At 35.9% G+C, this 18069-nt stretch overlaps 1 protein-coding gene across 2 annotated transcripts in view; it reads left to right on the top strand.

The window, feature by feature from the left end:
• The window catches only part of LOC132151839 (VWFA and cache domain-containing protein 1-like), an 80308-nt gene that overhangs the window by 40048 nt on the left and 22191 nt on the right, over nt 1-18069 (top strand). For both annotated transcript variants that reach the window (XM_059560254.1, XM_059560255.1), the window contains exons 3-5: nt 2776-2924; nt 12387-12493; nt 17040-17166. In XM_059560254.1, coding sequence (XP_059416237.1) covers nt 2776-2924; nt 12387-12493; nt 17040-17166 — 383 coding nt within the window. The remainder of the gene's footprint in view (nt 1-2775; nt 2925-12386; nt 12494-17039; nt 17167-18069) is intronic.

The following is an 18069-nucleotide window of genomic DNA, read 5'->3' on the forward strand; positions in this document are numbered from 1 at the left end:
TAATGGATTTCATAGGGCCTTAAAACTATACCTCAGCCTTGCCGCATCCCCCAGTTTGGGAACCACTGCTTTGTTCTTTTAAATGAATACATTTATCATGTTATATATAATATATATATATATATATAATATATTATTGTCATTATTATTATTATTAAAGTAGAAATCAGTTTACTTAATAATGAACTTGACTGACTGCTTTACTTCCATCTTAAAGGGATATTTGTGTTATTTATTTTTATTTATACGATTTATAATTTTGTGCAATGACTGTTTTTGTGCCTGTCAGTTGAGTTTGTGGCAAAACCTTTTGCAGTGTTTACATGTTGTTTATACGTGCATAAAATTTATTAAAATAGATGTTTAATTTCATAAAGTACGATTTAATTTCAAAATATACCTTCTTGCATTTTTGTTTTTCAGTTTAAATAAAATATTATTTTTCCCTATATATTTTATTATTGAGGATTTCTTTTAAAGTGTAAAAATTTTGTCTCGTCTCGTTCTCGTGAACCCTGTCTCATGTCTCATCTCGTCTTGTCTTGTCTCGTCTTGTGGGTTAAGTGTCTCGTCACACTCCAGTTAAAATGATTGGCTTAATATGCAGCAATAAGTACACATAAATGTGTGAAATTTATAAATGAATAATTATATATGTATTTTTATTGTATTATTTTGTGGTATGTTGGTGTAGCCTAAATACAGTCTGTTCTGAAATCTGTATAGCATTAAATTGACCTAACTTTAGTTTCTGTTTAATAGAGCTCTTCAGATTGTTGTCCTAATCAGGACAAGAATTAACATTCAAGCCTTGTGAATTTCAAATACGTTTAAGAATAAAGAGTACGGAAAGAATAATGGTTGTTAATTTGAGTATAATGAAGACTGTGGATTTCTGTTCTGCAACACAAATAACCACGTCATACTTCTGATTTTTAAACCATTGTGTGTTCTTGAAAATGTAAATTGCTAAAAAGGTTTTATAATGGTTATTATGTTCATCAGGCATGTAAACTCATATGTCTCTAAGTGGTTTACCCCAACTAAAAAACTTGTAAAACCCATTAGAAATGCCAAAGGAAAGTGAATTAACCGTCTTAACCATGTTAGCCAACAAATGTCATATTTGATTAGCTTTGCCATTAGTTTGCGAGAGAAAAATACATTGATTAACACTTATGGTGTAAAGTCCTGGTTGCTCATATTTCCTTTATACTGCTCCATTTATTGTTTTAGTTGACATTCTAGTTCTTCTTTTATTATTCATTGTAAAGGTTATGAAATAACACCTTTTAGGTCTGTAACGACAAATCCCATTATTCTGGGTTCCTCTAATTTTTTTTACTTTCATCGGTTGCTCATTTGGCAATGCATTCAACACCTGCCAGTCTTGTGTATGCGCACAAATAATAATGAAGGCCTGGCACTGCCATTTGTGCAAGTTGAAAAGGCACCCCAGTGGAAAACGGAACCAATTAGGATCATACCCATGTCTTGTAGTGACACACAGACAAAGTAAGCCGGTCTAATTTTCACACAGTTCGTACACAGTGGATAATAGTGTTATTTTCTGACTTGTCTGAAGTTGGAATGTTTCCCTTGGATCTTGAACTTGAAAGAATAACATTGAAGTTAAGCAGCAATTGTTGAAACAGGCAGCTGATTGGATGCTCACGGGCAATAGGTCATGGATCGTTTCTCCAATCCAGGACTTGGAGAAGATGTAGCTATTTTTATTTATTTATTTTTTTCCTTAAATTTTTAGTTCTATGCATTGTTGTTGTTAATGCAAGAATAATGTGTGCAGTTTTTTTTTACTAAAACATCTGGTGGCTCATGTGTGAGTATTTATGTCCTGTGTGAGGAGAAAATCTTAGCCGAGCTGCTGCTCTAGTTAATAACTTTCTCCAGGGAACTCAAGTATGCATTGGGAACCAGAATTCACAGAAACATGGTTAATCAGCCATAACTCCTTTGCACAAGTGCAGTATAAACCCAAAGTTAAAACAACATCCCAGTTTTCTGAAACCTCTTCTGGTTTATGAACTCGGTTTTCCCTTATATCACCAAACCATTTTCCCAATGCCTGTGGCACTGCAGCAGCTGACAATGCATGTCTAATGGTGATCGATTACTAGTCTCCAAGGTTAGTTCAAGTTCTCTTTGATGTAGAGTGCAGGACTAGATTTAGAAGGTGAATTAATCTCAGTTTATTTCACAGGAGTAATGGAAAGAGAAGAAATGTGTATATCAAAGTGATCTTTGATTGATTTATTCTGTATTTATAAAAAAAAAGGACAGTTTTGCATTCAAGTGGTAAACTCAAACCAAAGACACCAAAAATTCTCAGGCATATCAGTCTATGCTTCTAATTTGGACACTGGAAAACAGAAAATAAAACATTTTATATATATATATATATTGTAAAACCAAAAATGTAAATTATCATTTACTCCAAATCTGTTGAACACAAAAGAAGATATTTTGAAGAATGTTGGTAACCAAACAGTTGATGGTAGCCGTTGACTTCCATGGGATGTGAAAAAAAAACACTATGGAAGTCAATGGCTGCTGTCAGCTGTTTGGTTACCAACATTCTTCAGAATACATTCTTTCGTGTTTCAAAGAATAAAGAGACTCACATAAGTTTGGAACAAGTGGAAGGTGAGCAAATGATGACAGATTTTTCATTTTTGGGTGAATATCCTTTAACCTAACTTAAACTTAAAATAAATAAAAATATTAATACATCTGTTTTTTTTTTTTTTTTTTCAGCTAGCAAAAAAGATCCGTGAGAAGTTTAACCGGTACCTGGATGTGGTGAACAGGAACAAACAGGTGGTGGAAGCCTCTTACACGGCCCATCTCACCTCCCCTCTCACAGCCATCCAGGACTGCTGCACCATCCCCCCTTCCATGATGGAGTGAGTACTCATTTATTACACCTTTAATTTAACTTCTTTTTTTCCACAGCACTTCCAAAAACAAGACATTTGAAAAAAAATGCATGTACCTTTCAGTGCTTGTAAAAAATGTTGAATCTGTGTGAATCTGTGTCACACAGTTTGTTTGCTTCACTGATTTTACTGTGTGTATGTGTAATGGGTGTGGGTCAGTGTTAATGAGAAGAGCATTTTTAAATGCGACAAATAGTTTGTTTAAATCACTGAAAGGCAATGATGAGTAAGCTGAGTTGTCAGACTGCTCTTTCAAACCTAATCTCTCACTCCCAGTGCAGTTTGCAGTTATTGGTGCTTCTTTTGTCTGCTCTGTGTCTTTACTGTCCCTCCCAGACAGACTTACTTACTCGTTCTCACTCACACATCCAGACTCAAATGTTTGGCTCTACTCTTCAGAATTTTCATCTTCTCTGCGACCCTTAATCTCTGTTTGAGGGATGTTCTCCATCATCCGATGACCTTCTCTGTGTCTCTTCCATTCTTTATCATTTCATATATTTTCCTGGCTGCATCCCCTTGCTATCATCTGACATTTTAAAGGTTCTACTGGTTATTGCAAATTAATTATTATTAAACAGTGAGTGATGGTGACAGTATATAAATGTTATAAAAGCATTCATTCATAGTGTACAAATTAAGCTTTTAATGTCATTTAAGCTTAAAATGTTAAAAATACATCAAAAAATGTCACGCTTTGCAGAGCTGCGGGACACAGGAGAGATAGGCTTTTAATTCCTACAACTTGTTAATTCATTCCTACGATTTACTAATTTGTGGTAACTGTTCATGTTTTATTAATTTTGTTCTTTAAATAACCCATGATTTAACTGAATCTAAACGGAATTGATAAAAAAAATGGGATGCTTTAAGTAAAATGCATAGTAGGGTTGTGCCGATAGACGATAGAATCGTGTATCGACGATAGTCAGAGATATCGACGTAAGCAGATTTCTCTGTCGATAGTCAAGACGATATTAGGCTCATTCTCCTATTGATGTATTAAATTATAATTATCAAACTGCCCAGCTATTTCACTTCAGCACCACATCTCAAACACACACATGCGCGCGTGTGCAAAAGAGGATTAGAGCCTGTAAACGCTGAAGAAGTTGTAACGCTTTGACTCGGATAACTTGTTAAATCCATGAAATGAGATAGAAAACGAGGAGTTGGTGTCCCACACAATAAAATAAAAACAAGTCGGCAGAGCGAATTTATCATCCATAGTGGTTCTCGCTCTGCCGCCTTGTTATTATTTTCATGCACACCGCACTATAATGTGATGCATGCAAAATACAGTACATAGTTTTGGCCGTTACAAAGTCTCCATCCACAAACAGATGTACATCATCTGCAGATAGAAGGTATTTCATTGCACTTTAACAAGTAATCTGAACGGCCTATATATGTGCAATATTTTAAACGAGCCCTCACTAACTGAGTTAAATGCCACAGTTATGTTAGAAGGCATCTCTTGTTTCTGTGGCGGTGCGTTGGACTCGTCATGAGGCGCGCGGTCCGGAGCGCTGTATGACTGATGCATAAGTTCAATTCAACTTTACTCCAAATATATGAACTTACCTGTTTTCAATACTTTATATTTAACGTGTTCGTTTATGTCCAATATTAGTGTTAAACTGTTGGACTTTAAATTAAATCTACTATTGATTTTCACCGTTTACGGCCTTTACAGAACATTTAAACTGATAACTTCCGTGCCCAGATGCGGCAGATTTGTCACAGGACGCGCGATATGACATTTGCGTCTGACAATATATGTACTAGCTGTTTTAAATACTGTTTTTTTATTTAACATTAGTTTATCAGTATGTTTGAAAGTATATTTTTTCGATTCCATAGGCTCTCTCTCTCGCACCTGCGCGGTTAAAAACACCAAATAGTTCTGCTATGACAAGAACAAAGAGTCTCTCTCTTGCTCCACAGATGCACGATAATATCGTGTATCGTCGACCTCACGGGCTGATGATATGATGATTTGAAAAATGACCATATCGCCCAACACTAATGCATAGTAAGTACCGTAATAGGCCTAATATAAAAAATAACAATTTGTTTTCATTAAAATATATATATATATATATATATATATATATATATATATATATATGTATATATATATGTATATATGCGTATCATATCTCACTTAAGATAACTGATTTAAATCAGAAGTGTGTCGTGGCACTCCATAAACAAGTTCACGGAACGGAAAGGATGACAATGCGCAAATTCTGTTTGTTTGCTTTATATTACAAGAGCACAAATGTTTCCAAAAGTTTTTTTTTTTTTTTTTTTTTAATGTTTCAGCTGTTCGATCTCACTGGTGCCTCGTGCGCACTAACCACCAATCCCCCCATGTCATACAGTCAACAATGTAAAATGATTTCAAACGTATGGTGCATTCTCTTCATTTTAACAAATGATCATAATCACAGCTAATCATTTTATAATCCTGCTACTAGGAAATTTTATTAAATTAATATATATATATATATAAGGGATATACATTACCCACTTAGAAAAAAATAATTCTCACCTTACTTAAAGGGGGTTTAGTTTGAATAAATTGCTAGTAGCAGGATTATAAAATGATTAGCTGTGATTATGATCATTTGTTAAAATGAAGAGAATGCACCATACGTTTGAAATCATTTTACTTTGTTGACTGTATGACATGGGGGGGATTGGTGGTTAGTGCGCACGAGGCACCAGTTTGCTTTGTCAAAATGTGCAGTTCTCAAAGAACTGTTTTGGAAAATGTCTCTGTCCCTGAGGCACAGAAACATCTTTTACAATGTGTTGAAGGGAAGTAAATTACAGTAGGTGTTCAGAAGGCTACAAATAGAAGTTTACTTCAGGTTTTCCAGTATGTTATACAGTGTCCAGTATCAAAGTCAAAGCAGTATCACCAGAGGCTTGATGAAAAAACCTAAAAGAGCTAGCAAGGATCTGGTTTATCCTACAAGACAACTCTTGGATTTATTTATGAATGATACATCATTGGGCTTAAACCTTCACACACCTGCTCAATTAGCTCATCTGTGTCTATCTAAACCGCCTCATCAAGTTTTCTTAACAATGCAATGTATTACACACTGCCTTGATGTTATCATGTTACATCCTGTTTGTGGGTTTTTGAGAAGTCTTCCATTATGCCATCATGATGAACAATATAATGTACATTTTTACAAATGGTAGAAGTGAATAGTACTTATGACAAGCAGGTTTACAACGGTCTACACTTAAATGAATGATCCATATCTGTGATCTCTAGAAAAATACTTTTTATTTTACATAAGGGTGGTCTACCCTTATAGTGGCAACCACATTCAGATCATGCGACCTGCTGTGTGCTGTAAAAATAGCTTTAAGGCACTTTGGTTCACTCTGTGGTCATCTTGGTCATGTTTTCTATGCAGATAATAGGCGTACTAGTACAGCTCCTGTGTGCTTGCAAAACATCCATAAATTGTTGAAAAACTTGTTTTAGTAATATATATTTAAAGACAATCTGTGAAACATTGGTTTCGTAAGGTTAAATGACACTACAAGATTGAATGTACAGGCAGTATAAATGTCAAGGTCACTGTCATACTAGCCAGTGAAACACACATAATATTACAGTTAAGATGACATCACACTTTTCCATGGAAAAAGTACAAGGTAAAAGTAAAAGCTTCAGCTTGAGAAAACTCAACAATCTGCTGAAGCTGGTTGATTTAAATTTTTCTCAACTTTTTTTTTTTTTTTTACTGTCCAGTCATGGCCAAAAGATCAAATGTTTCACACCATTTCAATGTCACATCCCTGTCATACATCCCAGCGGTGTCCATTCTCCCATGAGCGCTGACCTCTGGCAGAGGAGAATGCTTTAATCAACACTCACCCCCACAGCCTCCTGCTGCACTTAACCCCTTACTCAGGACGCTCTCTCTCTCTCTCTGTCTCGCTGCTTAGGGGGATCTAAATGCCGGTGGAGTGTTAAGTTACATTTGTGTATTGCCCAAAGGATGGTCTGCAAAACTAATGATGTTGAAGTGTGTGCATGTGGAGTCTACAGTCTCCACATGCATGTGATAAGGCTACAACCGTTCTCACCAGTTCCAAGTCACCACCTATTTTTTGTGCTGTTGGTTTTTTTTTGGACTATGGTAATACCATGATATACCATATATATTTTTTTTTCAAAAACATTTACAAAATCTTACTGATACCAAAACTTATCACTCTAGTCTATGATGTTTACAACGTACATATGATTTTATTTAAATGTTTGGTAACACTTAATTTTAAGATGTCCTTGTTACACATTACCTCCACTTACTATTATAACAAAAATTAATTATGCAAAATGACATGCAAGTAACCCTAATCCTAACCCTAAAATATAGTAAGTACATGTAGTTAATTAATATTACTCAGTAATTAAATGTAAAATTACACTGTAACAAGGACACCTTGAAATAAAGTGTAACCAAATATTTTAATACATGAAGAATGAATGATGTGTATGTATGTATGATTTTTACAGTGTTTCTTGCATTTAAACAGGATTTATATCACAGCAGATACAGTAAGGGAAATCAATTCCGATTTCCAGGTGGTTGGAAAAAAACATTTCAGATGTAAATTCAAAGATTGTTTTTGTTTTTAATTCTTACGGTGATGAATTTAGACCATCACATTAAATCACATTCCTTTTTTAAAAAGATTTTCACTTGGATCTTTGTTTTTCCAGTGCTTACATTTCTTGATTAGGGGTTCTTTCCCCACAAGCAAACTCCCGTTCTCCAGATCTCCTTTCTTCCCTCTTTCACTCCTTTTCTCATTCTCTGTTAACTGTTAAACCGGTTTGTTTCTCCCAATCCTTTTGGAGCTAGACCGTTTGGACAGGCTCTGAGTCTGAACTAATAAAGATAGTGTGTGAGAGAGAGACTGTGTGTAAAAGAGAGAGAGAGGGGGGATGCAGAAAGGGAGCGAGAAGAGGGGCTTTAGTTACCATAAAGGGGTCTTAAAGGCAGCTCTGCCGGACTGCATGCTTTCCCGAGTCAGAGGAGAACCTCTTTTCCCATAATCCCCGTTGAGCCTCCCTCTTAACTCTCAGAGACTGCTGTGCTAATGAAGCCCATTCTGATAGATGCAGTAAGAGTGTGAGTGTGTGTATGTGTGTGATGGAGAGAGATGATACCGCAGTGGTACGTGCATCTTATCTCCGCCGCGTGGCGAGACATCACTAATCTGCCAGCACTCTATTAGCCATGGAATAGAATCACAGGGACTTGTTCTTGTCACCGTCAAACTTGAAGTGCCACTAAATGAGGAGTTCATCTCAGAACATTAGGACAGCACTTTACTTTAAATATTAAGAGGCTAAAAGCGTTCACTGCTCATATTAATGATATTAATGTACTGACACAGACTACACATTCATTTAGAAATACTGTGTTCTGATACCTGATCATACATCTAATCATCATCTGACATATATGCATTATGTATTTCCAATTTTACTTTTAGCACAAAATACTACTTTTGGGTGTTTATGACTAAAGGGTTTATTTTTCTGCTATTGATTGACCAATATATCGGCTTAGTCAGTTAATCAGCCATTTTTGACCAAGTGTTTATTCCCCCTTGTGTTATAAAATCTAATGAACGAAATGTAACCAAGGTTTTCTGTGTATATAATTATAATAATAATAATTATTATTATTAATTAAATATAGTAAGTTGGTATCTGCATGTTGTAAACAGCATCATATGTTTAAATCCTGTAATGTTTAAGTATTATATAAAGTGTGTATATATTATATACAGTATATATATATATATATATATATATATATATATATATATATATATATATATATATATATATTAGAAGTGAACAGCAGATTTGTTTTAAGTTCTCGGTTATTTTAGGTCAGATGCTGTTTTTCACACCATGCAAGCTGAACGATACCTTGAGGGCTTGTTTTTCCATCCATTCCTTTTTTTCCCTCTTCTCATTCTTTCTGAATGTTTTTGCAGAGGGCCTAATTTGCATGTTGAACTGAAATCAAACATAGAGGAGGAATAAGTCTCAAGCTTTTACTCGATATATATTTTCTCTCCTCCTTTCTCGCTCTCTCACTTTGCTTTCCCCCGCTTTCCCTTTTGCTCACTTGCCCTCCCGTCTTTTTTTTTGATGTAAAATTCATAGCAGCTTGCAAATTTATTTTTTATCTAGCACATTTGCTGTGCCACCAGATGTAAAGTGTGTTGAAGGAGAATTCTAATGACTGTGGCCTGATGGGAATTAAATGTCTGAAGTTCAAAGCGCTTTGCACATCACAGCAGCTGTCAATCAAACCACAGCCCCGCTCTGGCTCTGTGAGATGACGATAATGTGGAGAGAGAAATGAACCCGATGGTGAGAAAGACACTAGTTTAGTAATGGGTGATGAAAAAGAACATGCGTAGTTCATGTGGCAAAGAACAAATACGGTGCATTATGGGGATTGTGTGAAGAACAGAAAGATGTTTGCAGTAACTGGCAACACATTTGGTTGGCAGATGATGAGTAAATAATGACTAGAGTTTATTACGGAGAGTGTGTGTGTGTGTGTGTGTGTGTGTGTGTAGCAGTGTTTTTGTAGAGACATAAGGGAGATGAAAGCAAGATCTCTGGAGACACTGTTTAGATCAGTGCTCGATTAGTACAGGCAGAGACCTGAAACAGCAGAATAATGGGTGGCTATGAAATATTTGTTTGCGGTATATTCTGAATAGACAAGAAAGAGTATATATAAGTGTAAATTCATCTGTATCTTGGTAAAAACAGACAGATTAGACAAATGCCAAAATGGGTGGATCAAATACCATCCTGATTTTTAAACCATGAGCAAAACTATATAAGATAAAGTAAGACTGCATTACATTTTATTTTTATTTGAAGTGTGGATAAACTAGTTTTTTTTGCCAACCAAAGTGTGTTTTGTGCAATTCGTTATTGGATTAATACAATAAATAAACAGGTCTTGTGCCTGACATACAATTTGACAAGTAACAGTTGTCTTAAGTTTAAGTAAAATAATTTTATATAGATTTAGCATTTACTCTTTACCTTGAAGATTTGAATTTTGATGGAATATTAGTAAGACATGCTTATATCAACTTTTTAGATGTTATTTTATTTTTATTTTTTTTTCAGTTTTTCTATATTTTACATTTACACTGCCATTCAGGTATGTTTTTTTTATGTTTTGGCAAGTTTTCTTAGTTTAGCATTCTCTTATGCTCACCATAGCATTTATTTGATCAAATACAGTAAAACATTTTTTTTTAATGTTTCGAAGGATTATTATACTTTAAAATAACCCTTTTCTGTTTTAATATGTTTGAAATTTATGATTTATGACTCTGAATTTTAAGCAGCCACTACTCAGAAACTTCAGAAAACACATTATTTATTATTATTCATAATATCTGGTGCTCAAGAAACCCTTTTTTATCATTATAATTATCAAGCTGAAAACTTTTTTATGCATAATATTGCATAACAGTGTAAGGTATTATTTCAGGATTTTGTGATGAATAGAGAGTTTAAAAGAAAGTCATTTGTAACATTAAAAATGTCTCTACAGTCTTTTTTTTAAACAATTTAATGCATATTTGATGAATGAAAGTATTTTTCAAGAAGTATTTGGAAAAAACTTACTGAACCCAAATGCTTGAACAGTTGTGCCATGTTTTGCTGTTTGTTTTTATATTCAAATGTTATCTATAAATTTGCGCGGCCTGTCTGAAAGATTTGGATTCTGTGAGTAAAATCAAAAGGGTTCTTCCATCTGCTCTTCGTCATCCTTCTCTCCCCCCAGACTGCATCCCTCCATCTTCCTCTTTCATCTTCAGCAGAAGAGCTCTGCAGCTGGTAGAAATAGATATCGACTCACTCTTCCTCAGGGGGTTTTACCACACAACTGTAAAAGCTATTATTATAGAACGAGAAACACTTCAGCTTCATTTTTCTTTCTGACTGAAGCCTTGAACTAACTGAACACTCACCAATCAAGTGCTGGACTGTATATTAGAGGTCTTCACGGGTCCAAAAATTCGTGCCCGAACCCGAAAGAGACCCGTAATGTACTACACCGAACCGACCCGGACCCGTCTAATATTTCAAAAGCTGGACCCGGACCCGTGTAGATCCGAGAAATGCCTACCCGGACCCGACCCAGACCCGTATATTATTTGAAATCTGGACCCGAACCCGCCGGGAAGACACAGACCCGACTGGACCCGACGTTCACATATTCCACCATAAATTGCTATTACAAATCAATAAACCTGTTGCGAAAAATACAGCTTTTTGTCTTACCTAATTTAAAGAGCCATAGTCTCTCCTCCTTGTACCTGACTGCCTGTGATGCATTACAATCCTCCGACAAGAAATTTATTCATGTTATTCCTCTCGTTATTCCAAGTCCAAGCTGAATCCACTCATTATTTCAGTTTCAAAAGTCCACTTGATGTCACGGTGACGGATGACAAATGCTACTGTGCACATGTACATTCTGACTCGAGTTAATTCGCATAATAACTTCCACTGTTTGCCCTTTTGAACTATAATAACGATCGCTCGTGCAATGCCATGGCCGCTGACGTTATTTATTTGCTATCATCTGATCTCTGTGCTCTCTGCTCTGCATCGAGTCTGAATCTGAATGACTAAAACTTTAAGATTAAACGGTTCATTTATAATATTATAAAAATGGGAGAAAATGTAAAACGCGGTTTGGCGGTCGAAGTGTCCCTCACTGGTTGCCATAGAAACATGAAATGCGCTCGAGACTGCACATGCGTGCTAGCTGTATCAACCTAAAATGCTTTAACGCAGTTTGAGCGTCATAGAAAACATTCATGTGACAGTCCACCTCAGATTGTGTTGCTGATTTGAAATATATTAAATATGAGTGTGTCAAGTCTGCAAGCATTAATACCGTGCGTGCACTTGTATTAACTCTGAATCTGCGCGCTCTGCTTCTAAAAGCAGAGAGAGAGATCACTTTTTTTGGCTCCCTCTTTTCTTTTCCTAATTTTACAAGTTGCAAGTTACAAAAAACACAAGCAGTCTTTGATCATGGCCGGGTGTTCTCCGACTCCGAGTCCAATGACTCCGATCGCATGGGTATTACACACAATTTTAAACAGACCCGGGACCCGAGGTAATAGATTCGGACCCGACCCGGACCCGGCTGATGATTTAAAATATAGACCCGAACCCGTACGGGTCCCGGGTCGGGTCCGGGGTCGACGGGTCTCGGGTGCACTGTGAAGACCTCTACTGTATATCCTTCAGTGTCACTTTCTAATTATCGCCGAGATAAAAGAATCTGCATTGATGTTTTGTCTTCTCTCTGATTTCAGGTTTGATGGTCATTTTAATGCCAATGTTTCGAAGACCATCAGCTGTGATCGCCTCTCCCCTACCGTCAATAGCCGAGCTTTCAACCCAGGACGAGACCTCAACTCTGGTGTGTATAACACTGACAGTGTCTAAGCTTCAAAAACCCAAAGCCAATTTCCACTTATCCAGCTGCTGCCATAGCAACCATTTGCAAAGAACAATATTGCTTTTCTGATGTCAAATCTTCAAAGATTTTTTGGCCTTTTGAGTGAGACAAAAATTAACAATGCTGTTGAATACATGACCTTGCTCATTTGCATGTGGAAATACTTTTTTTTTTAATCTCCTCTCAACTCTGTTTTTATTCCTTCTCTTTTAATGACCACAGCTTTGTACCTCTGTGCTCTTTTCCAATCAGGAAGTGCATGTTTTTATCAATTTCTATTAGGACTGCACGATTCTTGCTTAAATGTGAATCGTGATTTTTCTCCAGGGGAACTGAGACCACGATTCTCATTTTTTCAATCAAAATATAGCAGTCGAGCAAAAAAAAGTGCTCTCTACACAGGACTTTCAGTCTCTTTTAATTATTTTGGACCACTTAAAATTAATAAGTTAAAAGCTGTTGAACAAAAATAGAACGTTAACAATAATAAATAAAAATAACGATTGAATAAAACGAACATTAAGTTCGGCCGATACCGATCCCACTCATGATTTATCATGATTTATCTTCATATCAGATTCATCAGTGTTTTGCAACAGGAAAGCCCCCCAAGACCCCTATAATTGTTTTAACTAAATACAGACAAAAGAAATTGTACTGATTCAGTTAATTCAGTACAATTCAATTAACCTCTGTGATAGATCCAGCAAGTGGGTAAACTGAATTCAACTATAACTTGATTCCTTTTGATCAGTTCTTTAAAATAGTTTAAAATTGTCATTCATTTGTGAATTAGTTTACATAGGCACCCTATTATATATTTTACTATTACTATAAAAGGGTGCATCGGAACTTGTTTTTTTAACCATCAGTACTTAAGTTTAGGGAGAGAAAGGACATTGTAGTGTACTGTAACAGCACAGTTTATTCTTAGGTTTAGTGTTAAACACAGTTGCCTTTTCTTTTCTTTTCTTTTTTCAATGACTTTGGTTCAGACTCTCTCTTCTTCTAACCTCACACACTTGCTTTCACTCCAGAACAGATTATCCCAATTAATCTTCATACAGATGCTTATTTTTGTAATGTAGTTATCAGGAGTTCATGTTACCACTCTTTCTCCATTTGTCATTGAATTCTGACCCTGCTAACCATGCAGGCAGTCATCAGTCACTTTTGATCCCTGATAGTCTAAACATTGATGAAATGTTTTGGGTCGGAGAGAGACAAAACAGTTAAGAGGGAGGAAAAACCTGGAGAGAGAGAGAAAGAGAGATAATGTTGTGTTTGAGTGTGATGTCTTTGATTGAGTTTGTAGGGTTGGTTCCTCTTTCCCAACATCCCCCCCCTTTGGTGTCCTTTGTTTCACCCTTTACTCCTCTTCACATCTCTGTCTGTTTATTTCTCAGAGTTCTCCCGACTGTCATAAAGCTGCATCCTAACTTTATAAGCATTTAAAGCATGTACTTATTTTGTTGCTGATAGAAAAATAAGTGCAAAATAAGTGCTGTCCAAATGTTTAAGGTCAAATTTTACTTTTATTTAGCAAAGGTCCATTAAATTGGTAAGTTATAGTAAAGACATTCATAATGTTATACGAAATTTCTATTTTAAGTAAATGCTGTTCTTTTGAACTTTTTATTCATCCACGAAACCCCATAAAAAAAATCGAAGTTAGCCAAGTTAGTACCGTTTCACAGTTAGCCTTCGATTAGTAAAATAAACAGCTTAGCCTAATAGCTTAGCATAACAGTAATTAGTACTTTTTTTAATCAAGTTGAGGGTTACATTTTATGGGGGATTGGAACTTGCACAACAGTCACAAACTCTTGTGATTGATTACAAGGGATTGTGGTCAATTTTAGCCACAAAAGCATGTGCAGATGTGCAATTCTTAAAAATCCACTGCCGTTTACTACAATTTGGGATGCTCAAATAATTTTGCATACTATTTAGGATTACAGCCTACTTGAGACGCAACTTTTGGTTTATCAATGTCTCTGCGAGAAATACAATTGGCTGGATGAGAAAGGGTTTACATGAGGAAAAGGCAAATTTAAAGATTTTTGGATTTAATAATAACCTTGAAATTGACAGCAATGTAAGCGAGAAGAAATATAACAGTCGGTGGAGATTTAAAGTGGAATCAAGGGATAGAGGAAATGAAGGGCTGTCTTGTCATGACTAAACACTGGATGGGGTATTAAGCACTATGGGGCGGCACATGTGTATGATTTTTAAAGCTGTCAACATGCTGTAAATTTCCTGTTTATACTTCAGGTATGGATTGAAGGCTCATTTGTGGTCGGGATGCCTGTTCATGCTTAGCATCCATTTTTCTTCTTCTGCAGGTTTCCACAGCAATTTGATGAGCTGTGTTTATTTTGATCAGAATTAGGAAAGGCTATTGCATTTCCCTGTGCCACCTAAAGCTAGTGTTTACTGTAATAAACCTTTCTGTTTTCATTATTTCTTCATTCTTAATTATATTATATTATATATTATTTGTATTGTTTGAGTTTACATTATGAATCACTCAAACCACTTAAAGATGGCGACATGTTTAAGTGGAGTGGGTGAATCACAGGTCATCTAATTGACCCGAGTAACCTCTTATAGCACTCATTCTTCCTTTTTATGTAACTTAAAATTGTTTTTGTTAGTTTTTTTTTCTATTCATTTTTTAACTTTGGGTGTGAAAGGTTTACATAATATTACTAAAATACATTTCTGAAAAGGATCCTACATATAGACGTTTGCCCTCCTGAATACTTCCACTGCCTCTCTTTCAGTTGTACTCCTACTTTCCCTGTCTTTTCTTGTTATTTTCCCCACTTTCTAATACTTCCCGTCTCCTGTTAAGTAAATAAACGCTTGAATAGATGGCAGCAAAGTGGTGATCACTGTGCTTCTCGAGTGTTTGGAAAGGATCAGCTTGACTGGGCTCCGGCCGTCACACAGCTGGGGTCTGTTCAAATAACACAAACCCTAGGTCCATGCTGCATGGCATATTAAATTAGTTCTGGGTGATTGTCTTAGTGTTAGTGACATTTAGATACTGTTTCTATGAAAGAATGCTTTAGACTTTAATGATTATGTATGACTCGACAAGTAGTGATTTGTTTACTTATTTATTTACTTGCTTATTAGTTTATACAGTGTATATATATATATATATATATATATATATATATATATATATGTATGCATGTATGCGTGTATGTATGTATGTATGTATATTTTTGCGGCCTAAAATTACTGATTTTGCTGTGGCTTTTCTCATATTTGCAGCATTTCTTATTGTATAGCAGTGAAAATATACCACAGACAACATTCTTCTAACACTGTTATGACTTTTCTGACTTCGAGAACCACTCTATAGGCTCCAGACGAACGTTTGACGACACCAACACTAGTGCCATTAAGTTCTACAGAAGGTGGCACCAGCACCTGACAGTAAAGCACTCACCCTAATCGCACATCTTGAAGACGTCTATTTGATGTCTGCATTTACATATGCAAGATGAATTTTTAAGAGTGCTTGTTTGTCTGCAGTACGTCTCTAAGATGTTTCCTGTCAGATGTCAAATAGGCATTTATTAGAATGTATGTAAAACTGCTTCTGAGGCATTTATCAGAGTATACCACAGATGTTTCCCAGATCTTTAGTAGATGTCTTATGGATGTAATAAATATATTACATCTGATAAAAATGTACTTTTATTACTGTCATTCATGATCAAATATATTTAATGAATATCAATATATATATATATATATATTTAACATATTAGGGAGTGGAAATTGCTTTTAAGTACTTCTCTGCAGCCATCTACAAGAATTCTTTGCTGAATTTGAATGCTTCTCACAAGATTTCACAGAGATGTTGATTCTGTGGCAAATCAGCTGCTTCCTTCACACTGTATCTATCTCCCAGCGCTGTGTATATCAGTGTCGTGTGATCAGATCAGCCCACGGCTCCGGCTCGAGCAGATAAACGGTCTGCACTGCGTAATTCAATTCCAGTTTATTTGTATATCGCTTTTTATGATACAAATCGTCGCAAAGCAACTTTACAGAAAATTTGTATAATATTTAGTAGTAGCTTATCAGTGGAGACTGTCAGTTTGTGCATTTGGCAGAAATGTACAGAAAAGTCAATTAAAGACGTAATCAAATAGACGATGAACACTATTAATAGCAATTATTATATGATCCAATCAAACTTATAGCAATATTTGGTAGTTCTGTATGTTGTTTCGGGGTTAGCATCATCTGAGGTCTTCTGAGGGTTGGCAAAATTGCGGAGTTTGCTTGCTCGTTTACGATTGCAAAATCCAGAAATCCTGGAGTAACTGATATATATATATATATATATATATATATATATATATATATATATGTATATATGTATGTATGTATGTATGTATGTATGTATGTATGTATGTATGTATGTATGTATGTATGTATTTTACTTTTCAAACTATGCTTGCTTTCTCATTTACTTTAGTGTTGGCAGACAACCTCAAGTCCAATCCAGGGATCAAGTGGCAGTACTTCAGCTCAGAGGAGGGCATTTTCACTGTGTTTCCTGCTCACAAGTTTCACTGCAAGGGCACATTCGAGCACAGGAGCAGGTACAAAGAGCTTTCACTCTCTCTTTCTCTGTCACTCACTCACTCACTCACTCACTCACTCACTTTCTCTCTCTCTCTCTCACTCACTCACTCACTCACTTTCTCTTTCCCTTTTTTCTCACTCTATCACTCACTCACTCACTCACACACACACACACACACACACACACACACACACACACACACACACACACACACACACACACACACACACACACACACACACACACACACACACACATTCACTGCCCTGATATATTAAGATTAGATTAGATTTATACTTATATACCCAACATCAAGGTATTGAATCCCATGTCTTTAGAGCATACTTGGTAATGAGACTTTCTTTCTTTTTTTTTACTTCCTGTTTTAATAACATTTAAACACATTCATGCGCACCATCTACAGTAAGTACATATTTTTCCAACACTGCCTTTTTAAAAGAAGCTGTTTAGACTGATTCTGTTTAGAAATGTTCAGAAATTTTAGCCGAGTACACATTTGTAAAGACAAAACTTTATATTAGTTGTTTTATTTAACTGATTTGTCTCTTTTTTTCTGTCCCCATCTTTTAGCTAGAGACCAACTAAAGGTTATTTTCTGTTTTTGCACAAAAACTAAGTCAACCACCCTCACGCTGTCATGGGCACCTCAGTCTTGTGTGGCTGGTCTGATTAATGTAGTTACAATAGCCCCCATGCCCTTTACTAGAATGTAGGGTCGCCTCTACTAAACCCCACTGGAATCTGCCACCCAGTATTGTGGGCAATGTGTGCCTCTGCTGAAAGATGGGCTCATTTCTGATGGCATTCCCACAACTTCTCTTCTCCTGTTTGAGATTTCACAAGAAACTCTGGTACTCAGGTTTTCAGGCTGATGTATATACGAGATTTAGGTATTATG

This window comes from Carassius carassius, chromosome 10 (genome assembly GCF_963082965.1).
Source record: "Carassius carassius chromosome 10, fCarCar2.1, whole genome shotgun sequence".
Lineage (NCBI taxonomy): Eukaryota > Metazoa > Chordata > Actinopteri > Cypriniformes > Cyprinidae > Carassius > Carassius carassius.